Genomic DNA, 11,636 nt, shown 5'->3' with positions numbered 1-11,636 from the left:
TTATAATATTTTTTTTTCAGTACAAAAATTTTAGAAAAAAAGTTGATTAAGATAGTTTCAATATGGATTAAATTCCATATTTGTTGATCATCAAAATTGAAGAATGAGTTATTTCAACTAATTGAGTATCAAGTAATGCAACTGTATTAAAAATATATTAAAACAAAAATCAATCGTGACCAATTGCAAGCAGTTTTAACGTACTGAGCAGTTTAAATCTTTTGTCGTTGTAAGTGGGAGAGGAGAAAAGAGCAGTAAGTATATGCAAAGTTTTCCAGTCAGAGATACCAGGCAGTTCGGCTCTAACGACTGTCTTTTCAGTTTTGAACTCCATTTCGGAAAAAAATTGCAAAATTATCGAAAGTTAAAACACCATAACTTAGAGGTTCATTAGAAATACTGAAACACTGAAAACCGAAAAAAATAAACACCATCTTGCGGTTTATGCCAGCTTCTGAAAAACAATTAATTACAATTATTTTTAGACTATTGTTGCAGGAATTACATAATTGTGATTCTCTAGATGACATTTTGGGTAAGCACTGTATAAAATTTTGGGGTTTGCATTGCACTTATTAAAATAGAGGAGAAAAACGTGTATTTTTAATGTACTGCCTATGGGACCAATACTGGCATATGTTATAACTTCTCTTTTCAGTAGTATGGTTTGACACCATTTAACACTTTACTTGGGGGCACTAGACAAGTTATCACAATCCAATGGTTCTGTATGTGAAATAGTAATTTCTATATCTCAGTAAAGCAAAAACGAAAAAGGAAAAGAGCGAAATTGAAAAAAATTGGTTTTTCTATGTTTTTGAATTGTTATATACTTTTAGTATTATTTAACTCCTCGAAGCCGTACATCTCTAGTTTTTTATACAGATGAACTTGGAGCTATATTAAACAAAGGTTAATAACACAAATTTTAGACATTTGTTTTTTTCTGCCGAAGAGGGTACTGGAAATTCCGAACACTGCTTTTAAAAACTCGAACTTTCTAGAAAATTTTCCAATCTGAAATTTCTGCGCTCGACGTACAGAATAATCAACAAAACTTCTAACCCACTAACAGCTTTTTAGTGACATCAGATTTTCAGTTAAAAATTACGTTACGTTCTCTTTTTGAATGACATCATTGTCAACAAACACTAAAATAAGAAAAATTGACTAGTATTTCACGTTAACAGCAGTATCAAAAAAAATGCAAATTTATCGAAAATTGGCTCAAAAGACAGGACCTGGTCAGTTTAACACTCTAAACAAACATACAGTCTATTCTGTTTTCAAACGCTGCATTTGACCGTTTAAAAAACAGTCACACTTCGTTTTTGTGGCTCAAATTTTGATTGTACGGCCAAACTTAATATTGACCTGTCGAAAAGAGAACAAGTTTTGATATGTTCGCAAGTTGTTGCTAAGGATCAATAGTTCCTAACTAGAAAAAATTTATTACAAAAAGTAAGTTTTTTTCGCGTACTCGCTTCTTGTAGCCTAGATTCAGCACTGGCTGCGCTTATTAATTTCAGTTGGATTTTCTTGTAGCAAAATGCAATTTTGCGAATGCAAAGCCAAACTTATTTGAGAAATATTTTTTTAGAACAAAAATAAAATTCACCTTTGCAAATGCATAGCCGAACATATTTTATAATATTTTTTTCAGAACAAAAATTTTGAAAAAAAGTTGATTATGATAGTTTCAATATGGATTAAATTCCATATTTGTTGATCATCAAAATTGAAGAATGGGTTATTTCAACTAATTGAGTATCAAGTAATGCAACTGTATTAAAAATATTTTAAAACAAAAAATCAATCGTGACCAATTGCAAGCAGTTTTAACGTACTGAGCAGTTTAAATCTTTTGTCGTTGTAAGTGGGAGAGGAGAAAAGAGCAGTAAGTATGTGCAAAGATTTCCAGTCAGAGATACCAGGCAGTTCGGCTCTAACGACTGTCTTTTCAGTTTTGAACTCCATTTCGGAAAAAAATTGCAAAATTATCGAAAGTTAAAACACCATAACTTAGAGATTCATTAGAAATACTGAAACACTGAAAATCGAAAAAAAATGAAACACCATCTTGCAGTTTATGCCAGCTTCTTGAAAACAATTAATTACAATTATTTTTACTGGGCAACATGTGAGCAAAATCATTGACTAGGTAGACAAACGAGAAAATTGAACAAGATCAGAAAAGTTAGCGCCCTAATCTAAGTTGTCGCCATGAAATCTTTTGTTGATGGTAATATGATGTTTAGAAATACTACGCTCTCGTTTGGAGTAATTTAGTTATGAGCTATTTTATAGAAATAAATCAGAACCCTGAACTAAAGAAAACAACTAACGGAGGGTAGCCGATGGTTGAAATTCAAATCTGATGAGTTGTCACATATGCATCTGTCGCAGAAAAATTTGACAGTATTATTTAACTGTTCAGGGGTATTTTTAAATATTTGGTTATATCACTGACCGGAGTACCTGTGTAAAGAATATGACTGAGAAATAGAGCATTGATTAGACTGATTCTTGTTTTACGGGCAATCTTTTCTTAAAGGGTCGATATAATTTTTATTCCACAAGCTGTGTTTCTTAATGTGTCTGTCATTGACTTCATCTTTTTCTTCAGTATGTTTTTTTTCTCCAAGCAATTTTGCTGATGATTTAGCTTGAAAGACTTCATTTTTAATTTTGATTGATTGATTGCTTTTCGGTTAGAAGATTCTAATGCTTTCGTTAATGATTCTTTGTGCATTTAAGGTTTAAACTCTCTGTTTTAGTATTTTCTTGATACATTTTTATGAACCACAACCGATCACTACTTGTGCCATTTTTGTGCTGAGAAAAACCCAGCTTTAAAATTTGGGGCCAGCGAAAGTCCGCAGGAGAATTTTTGGTTCGAGCTAAAATCGAGTTTCTCAATACGGGCTGAACTCTTTTCATTTGCTATTTGGGTCCAGCATGGTTTTCCATATATTTTTTCGGTAGCAGATGGCCTTTGCTTAAGTGGAGGCTTAGGGGAGCACATCCCCCACAATCAATAAATCGGAACAAGTTGTCGCTGCATAAAACTTATCAGTATATTTTTATTTGTCACATTGTATTTTTCAATTTTAGCATAAAATATAACTTTACAATTTAAAAAAATTGGTTGGGAACAATTATCATGAGTTCGCGGTGTTTATTGCTGGCAAAACGGTCTTCTCTTTCAAAATGTTTTTGGGTTTATCCTTCTTGGTCATCAAAACCCACTCATCTGCACACCTGTAGAAATTGTTATCCCCTTGAGACGCATTAGCATTACCCTCATAAAGTAAAATATCTGCTATCCGGGTGTAACCCAAGGTTCGTGCTGCTATATACGGCGTAACCCCACTCGAATCCGTTCTGTCAACCGAAAGGCCAAATTGACATAACGCTCGAACTAAATATCGACTTGTTTCAACACTGCCACTCATAACCGAATACATTAACGGTGTTTTGCCGTTTTTATCTAAACCATTTAAATCTAACGAAAGAGTGTTGTTCAAAATCAGCCCGACTAATTCCGATCGGCCCAGTAAAGCTGAATAGTGAAGCACTGTTTTTCCACTTTTGTCGGCTAATTGAATGTCGGCTCCGTAGCATAGCAACAGTTTAAACATTTGCTTTCGTTGATTGGCAGTTTCAATGAAGCAACAACGCATAAGGGGCGTTTGGCCTAATTTGTTGCACATGTTCACATTTATTCCAGTTTGCAATTGCAGTTTTATATAGTTAAACTTGCAGCTTAAAACAGCATTGCTAAATAGACTTTCGCCAATGTTGTCCGTTTTGTACTCGGGTTTGTTTTTGATCACAACTGTTTCACAGTTTGATAATTCGTCCATTTCCTTTTCGGGTGAAGGTTTTTTCGAATGACAAGCGCGTTCGTGAAAAGTATTAGTCGAATTCGATTTTAGAGAATGTTTTGTAACATCACTTTGACATTGTGAATCTTTTTCGTTATTTTCCACAATGGGTTTAGCTAAAATTGGAGGTAACGATATAGAATTTCGCGAGTTTTTGGTAAATTTATTCACATTTTTATCGAAACTTCGCCGTTTTCGTAAATCGAATGTTACTCTTTTCTTGCAGTTGTGTGATCGATATGTGGGAATATCTTCGTTACTTGTTCGCAAGTTACACATTTGCAAGAGCTGAAAATTTGGCCGTGAATGTAAAATTTGCGATCCCATTCCGTATCAATTTATTATAACGTTTACGTCTGAAAAGTTTTTCGAATTTTTTAAGGCTTTTTGTGCCTATAATTGAGCTAAAAAATTAATTGTGTCAATAATTGAGCAAGCAGTATGTTAACACCATAAGTCAATAACAAAAACGCCAGATTTAATTTCAATAACTAAAATATTAAATGAACGACACGAAAAAAACGTCTCAAAATATCCCAAATTTGTTTTATGTGTCATCAAAAAAGCGATAGATGTTTACACAAAACAGTTCTTTCTGTTTAACGAAAGCAAAGCTGTGAAACAAAATTGCGGTTGTAATTCAGCTTTTGGTGTTATTTGTTTCTTTTGTTTATTTTTGTTTACGCAATCGAAGACCCGGCTGATGCGCAGGTTTAAGTTACGCTCCATTAGCTTTAACCACCTGGGAAGACAAAAAGCTCAATTGAACAGTTGGTTAACAAAAACAGCACATCTTGAGAAGTAGAATCTAATCTGTAACATATAAATCATTTTGAGCGTTTCAAATAACTAAAAATACTTGGGGGCATTAGTTCATTATCCATTTATTACACTTACAATTATTCGAAAATGATGCCACTAATAATGCAAACTAAATTAATTTCGAACAAAAAAAATATTTCTCTACAAAATAATAGTAATTTATTCAGGTTTAATAAATTAGTTAGCAAAATGCAGTTTTGCAAATTCAAAGCCAAACTTATTTGAGAAAAATTTTTTTAGAACAAAAATAAAATGCAGCTTTGCAAATGCATAGCGGAACATATTTTATAATATTTTTTTTTCAGTACAAAAATTTTAGAAAAAAAGTTGATTAAGATAGTTTCAATATGGATTAAATTCCATATTTGTTGATCATCAAAATTGAAGAATGAGTTATTTCAACTAATTGAGTATCAAGTAATGCAACTGTATTAAAAATATATTAAAACAAAAATCAATCGTGACCAATTGCAAGCAGTTTTAACGTACTGAGCAGTTTAAATCTTTTGTCGTTGTAAGTGGGAGAGGAGAAAAGAGCAGTAAGTATATGCAAAGTTTTCCAGTCAGAGATACCAGGCAGTTCGGCTCTAACGACTGTCTTTTCAGTTTTGAACTCCATTTCGGAAAAAAATTGCAAAATTATCGAAAGTTAAAACACCATAACTTAGAGGTTCGTTAGAAATACTGAAACACTGAAAACCGAAAAAAATAAACACCATCTTGCGGTTTATGCCAGCTTCTGAAAAACAATTAATTACAATTATTTTTAGACTATTGTTGCAGGAATTACATAATTGTGATTCTCTAGATGACATTTTGGGTAAGCACTGTATAAAATTTTGGGGTTTGCATTGCACTTATTAAAATAGAGGAGAAAAACGTGTATTTTTAATGTGCTGCCTATGGGACCAATACTGGCATATGTTATAACTTTTCTTTTCAGTAGTGTGGTTTGACACCATTTAACACTTTACTTGGGGGCACTAGACAAGTTATCACAATCCAATGGTTCTGTATGTGAAATAGTAATTTCTATATCTCAGTAAAGCAAAAACGAAAAAGGAAAAGAGCGAAATTGAAAAAAATTGGTTTTTCTATGTTTTTGAATTGTTATATACTTTTAGTATTATTTAACTCCTCGAAGCCGTACATCTCTAGTTTTTTATACAGATGAACTTGGAGCTATATTAAACAAAGGTTAATAACACAAATTTTAGACATTTGTTTTTTTCTGCCGAAGAGGGTACTGGAAATTCCGAACACTGCTTTTAAAAACTCGAACTTTCTAGAAAATTTTCCAATCTGAAATTTCTGCGCTCGACGTACAGAATAATCAACAAAACTTCTAACCCACTAACAGCTTTTTAGTGACATCAGATTTTCAGTTAAAAATTACGTTACGTTCTCTTTTTGAATGACATCATTGTCAACAAACACTAAAATAAGAAAAATTGACTAGTATTTCACGTTAACAGCAGTATCAAAAAAAATGCAAATTTATCGAAAATTGGCTCAAAAGACAGGACCTGGTCAGTTTAACACTCTAAACAAACATACAGTCTGGTCTGTTTTCAAACGCTGCATTTGAACGTTTAAAAAACAGTCACACTTCGTTTTTGTGGCTCAAACTTTTGATTGTACGGCCAAACTTGATATTGACCTGTCGAAAAGAGAACAAGTTTTGATATGTTCGCAAGTTGTTGCTAAGGATCAATAGTTCCTAAGTAGAAAAAATTTAATACAAAAAGTAAGTCTTTTTCGCGTACTCGCTTCATGTAGCCTAGATTCAGCACTGGCTGCGCTTTTTAATTTCAGTTGGATTTTCTTGTAGCAAAATGCAGTTTTGCAAATTCAAAGCCAAACTTATTTGAGAAAAATCTTTTTAGAACAAAAATAAAATGCAGCTTTGCAAATGCATAGCGGAACATATTTTATAATATTTTTTTTTCAGTACAAAAATTTTAGAAAAAAAGTTGATTAAGATAGTTTCAATATGGATTAAATTCCATATTTGTTGATCATCAAAATTGAAGAATGAGTTATTTCAACTAATTGAGTATCAAGTAATGCAACTGTATTAAAAATATATTAAAACAAAAATCAATCGTGACCAATTGCAAGCAGTTTTAACGTACTGAGCAGTTTAAATCTTTTGTCGTTGTAAGTGGGAGAGGAGAAAAGAGCAGTAAGTATATGCAAAGTTTTCCAGTCAGAGATACCAGGCAGTTCGGCTCTAACGACTGTCTTTTCAGTTTTGAACTCCATTTCGGAAAAAAATTGCAAAATTATCGAAAGTTAAAACACCATAACTTAGAGGTTCATTAGAAATACTGAAACACTGAAAACCGAAAAAAATAAACACCATCTTGCGGTTTATGCCAGCTTCTGAAAAACAATTAATTACAATTATTTTTAGACTATTGTTGCAGGAATTACATAATTGTGATTCTCTAGATGACATTTTGGGTAAGCACTGTATAAAATTTTGGGGTTTGCATTGCACTTATTAAAATAGAGGAGAAAAACGTGTATTTTTAATGTGCTGCCTATGGGACCAATACTGGCATATGTTATAACTTTTCTTTTCAGTAGTATGGTTTGACACCATTTAACACTTTACTTGGGGGCACTAGACAAGTTATCACAATCCAATGGTTCTGTATGTGAAATAGTAATTTCTATATCTCAGTAAAGCAAAAACGAAAAAGGAAAAGAGCGAAATTGAAAAAAATTGGTTTTTCTATGTTTTTGAATTGTTATATACTTTTAGTATTATTTAACTCCTCGAAGCCGTACATCTCTAGTTTTTTATACAGATGAACTTGGAGCTATATTAAACAAAGGTTAATAACACAAATTTTAGACATTTGTTTTTTTCTGCCGAAGAGGGTACTGGAAATTCCGAACACTGCTTTTAAAAACTCGAACTTTCTAGAAAATTTTCCAATCTGAAATTTCTGCGCTCGACGTACAGAATAATCAACAAAACTTCTAACCCACTAACAGCTTTTTAGTGACATCAGATTTTCAGTTAAAAATTACGTTACGTTCTCTTTTTGAATGACATCATTGTCAACAAACACTAAAATAAGAAAAATTGACTAGTATTTCACGTTAACAGCAGTATCAAAAAAAATGCAAATTTATCGAAAATTGGCTCAAAAGACAGGACCTGGTCAGTTTAACACTCTAAACAAACATACAGTCTAGTCTGTTTTCAAACGCTGCATTTGAACGTTTAAAAAACAGTCACACTTCGTTTTTGTGGCTCAAACTTTTGATTGTACGGCCAAACTTGATATTGACCTGTCGAAAAGAGAACAAGTTTTGATATGTTCGCAAGTTGTTGCTAAGGATCAATAGTTCCTAAGTAGAAAAAATTTAATACAAAAAGTAAGTCTTTTTCGCGTACTCGCTTCATGTAGCCTAGATTCAGCACTGGCTGCGCTTTTTAATTTCAGTTGGATTTTCTTGTAGCAAAATGCAGTTTTGCAAATTCAAAGCCAAACTTATTTGAGAAAAATCTTTTTAGAACAAAAATAAAATGCAGCTTTGCAAATGCATAGCCGAACATATTTTATAATATTTTTTTTCAGTACAAAAATTTTAAAAAAAAAAATTGATTAAGATAGTTTCAATATGGATTAAATTCCATATTTGTTGATCATCAAAATTGAAGAATGGGTTATTTCAACTAATTGAGTATCAAGTAATGCAACTGTATTAAAAATATATTAAAACAAAAAATCAATCGTGACCAATTGCAAGCAGTTTTAACGTACTGAGCAGTTTAAATCTTTTGTCGTTGTAAGTGGGAGAGGAGAAAAGAGCAGTAAGTATGTGCAAAGATTTCCAGTCAGAGATACCAGGCAGTTCGGCTCTAACGACTGTCTTTTCAGTTTTGAACTCCATTTCGGAAAAAAATTGCAAAATTATCGAAAGTTAAAACACCATAACTTAGAGATTCATTAGAAATACTGAAACACTGAAAATCGAAAAAAAATGAAACACCATCTTGCAGTTTATGCCAGCTTCTTGAAAACAATTAATTACAATTATTTTTACTGGGCAACATGTGAGCAAAATCATTGACTAGGTAGACAAACGAGAAAATTGAACAAGATCAGAAAAGTTAGCGCCCTAATCTAAGTTGTCGCCATGAAATCTTTTGTTGATGGTAATATGATGTTTAGAAATACTACGCTCTCGTTTGGAGTAATTTAGTTATGAGCTATTTTATAGAAATAAATCAGAACCCTGAACTAAAGAAAACAACTAACGGAGGGTAGCCGATGGTTGAAATTCAAATCTGATGAGTTGTCACATATGCATCTGTCGCAGAAAAATTTGACAGTATTATTTAACTGTTCAGGGGTATTTTTAAATATTTGGTTATATCACTGACCGGAGTACCTGTGTAATGAATATGACTGAGAAATAGAGCATTGATTAGACTGATTCTTGTTTTACGGGCAATCTTTTCTTAAAGGGTCGATATAATTTTTATTCCACAAGCTGTGTTTCTTAATGTGTCTGTCATTGACTTCATCTTTTTCTTCAGTATGTTTTTTTTCTCCAAGCAATTTTGCTGATGATTTAGCTTGAAAGACTTCATTTTTAATTTTGATTGATTGATTGCTTTTCGGTTAGAAGATTCTAATGCTTTCGTTAATGATTCTTTGTGCATTTAAGGTTTAAACTCTCTGTTTTAGTATTTTCTTGATACATTTTTATGAACCACAACCGATCACTACTTGTGCCATTTTTGTGCTGAGAAAAACCCAGCTTTAAAATTTGGGGCCAGCGAAAGTCCGCAGGAGAATTTTTGGTTCGAGCTAAAATCGAGTTTCTCAATACGGGCTGAACTCTTTTCATTTGCTATTTGGGTCCAGCATGGTCTTTCCATATATTTTTTCGGTAGCAGATGGCCTTTGCTTAAGTGGAGGCTTAGGGGAGCACATCCCCCACAATCAATAAATCGGAACAAGTTGTCGCTGCATAAAATTTATCAGTATATTTTTATTTGTCACATTGTATTTTTCAATTTTAGCATAAAATATAACTTTACAATTTAAAAAAATTGGTTGGGAACAATTATGAGTTCGCGGTGTTTATTGCTGGCAAAACGGTCTTCTCTTTCAAAATGTTTTTGGGTTTATCCTTCTTGGTCATCAAAACCCACTCATCTGCACACCTGTAGAAATTGTTATCCCCTTGAGACGCATTAGCATTACCCTCATAAAGTAAAATATCTGCTATCCGGGTGTAACCCAAGGTTCGGGCTGCTATATACGGCGTAACCCCACTCGAATCCGTTCTGTCAACCGAAAGGCCAAATTGACATAACGCTCGAACTAAATATCGACTAGTTTCAACACTGCCACTCATAACCGAATACATTAACGGTGTTTTGCCGTTTTTATCTAAACCATTTAAATCTAACGAAAGAGTGTTGTTCAAAATCAGCCCGACTAATTCCGATCGGCCCAGTAAAGCTGAATAGTGAAGCACTGTTTTTCCACTTTTGTCGGCTAATTGAATGTCGGCTCCGTAGCATAGCAACAGTTTAAACATTTGCTTTCGTTGATTGGCAGTTTCAATGAAGCAACAACGCATAAGGGGCGTTTGGCCTAATTTGTTGCACATGTTCACATTTATTCCAGTTTGCAATTGCAGTTTTATATAGTTAAACTTGCAGCTTAAAACAGCATTGCTAAATAGACTTTCGCCAATGTTGTCCGTTTTGTACTCGGGTTTGTTTTTGATCACAACTGTTTCACAGTGTGATAATTCGTCCATTTCCTTTTCGGGTGAAGGTTTCTTCGAATGACAAGCGCGTTCGTGAAAAGTATTAGTCGAATTCGATTTTAGAGAATGTTTTGTAACATCACTTTGACATTGTGAATCTTTTTCGTTATTTTCCAGAATGGGTTTAGATAAAATTGGAGGTAACGATATAGAATTTCGCGAGTTTTTGGTAAATTTATTCACATTTTTATCGAAACTTCGCCGTTTTCGTAAATCGAATGTTACTCTTTTCTTGCGGTTGTGTGATCGATATGTGGGAATATCTTCGTTACTTGTTCGCAAGTTACACATTTGCAAGAGCTGAAAATTTGGCCGTGAATGTAAAATTTGCGATCCCATTCCGTATCAATTTATTATAACGTTTACGTCTGAAAAGTTTTTCGAATTTTTTAAGGCTTTTTGTGCCTATAATTGAGCTAAAAATTAATTGTGTCAATAATTGAGCAAGCAGTATGTTAACACCATAAGTCAATAACAAAAACGCCAGATTTAATTTCAATAACTAAAATATTAAATGAACGACACGAAAAAAAACGTCTCAAAATATCCCAAATTTGTTTTATGTGTCATCAAAAAAGCGATAGATGTTTACACAAAACAGTTCTTTCTGTTTAACGAAAGCAAAGCTGTGAAACAAAATTGCGGTTGTAATTCAGCTTTTGGTGTTATTTGTTTCTTTTGTTTATTTTTGTTTACGCAATCGAAGACCCGGCTGATGCGCAGGTTTAAGTTACGCTCCATTAGCTTTAACCACCTGGGAAGACAAAAAGCTCAATTGAACAGTTGGTTAACAAAAACAGCACATCTTGAGAAGTAGAATCTAATCTGTAACATATAAATCATTTTGAGCGTTTCAAATAACTAAAAATACTTGGGGGCATTAGTTCATTATCCATTTATTACACTTACAATTATTCGAAAATGATGCCACTAATAATGCAAACTAAATTAATTTCGAACAAAAAAAATATTTCTCTACAAAATAATAGTAATTTATTCAGGTTTACTAAATTAGTTTCGGTTGCAAAAACTTTTAAACTATAAAATTTTTATACTAAAAGACAAGATACCACATCTCTCAGCGAAAAAAACAAATGTAGTAAACTAGCGTTCGCAAAG

The 11,636-nt window shown here is 32.8% G+C and overlaps 1 protein-coding gene across 1 annotated transcript; it reads right to left on the bottom strand.

Annotated features, from left to right (window-relative positions):
• Positions 1–9,762: 9,762 nt before the first annotated feature.
• On the bottom strand, positions 9,763–11,118 carry LOC142357841 (uncharacterized). Its single transcript, XM_075409347.1, has one exon. The coding sequence runs from the start codon at positions 10,854–10,856 to the stop codon at positions 9,804–9,806; it is 1,053 nt and encodes a 350-aa protein (XP_075265462.1). The 5' UTR covers positions 10,857–11,118; the 3' UTR covers positions 9,763–9,803.
• Between the last annotated feature and the right edge of the window lie 518 nt (positions 11,119–11,636).

The sequence above is a fragment of the Convolutriloba macropyga genome, unplaced genomic scaffold (assembly GCF_964194025.1).
Source record: "Convolutriloba macropyga unplaced genomic scaffold, txConMacr16.3 SCAFFOLD_1231, whole genome shotgun sequence".
In the NCBI taxonomy this organism is placed as follows: domain Eukaryota; kingdom Metazoa; phylum Xenacoelomorpha; order Acoela; family Convolutidae; genus Convolutriloba; species Convolutriloba macropyga.
Note: the sequence above shows the minus strand (reverse complement) of the source record. Positions and strands in the feature narration are given on the sequence as shown.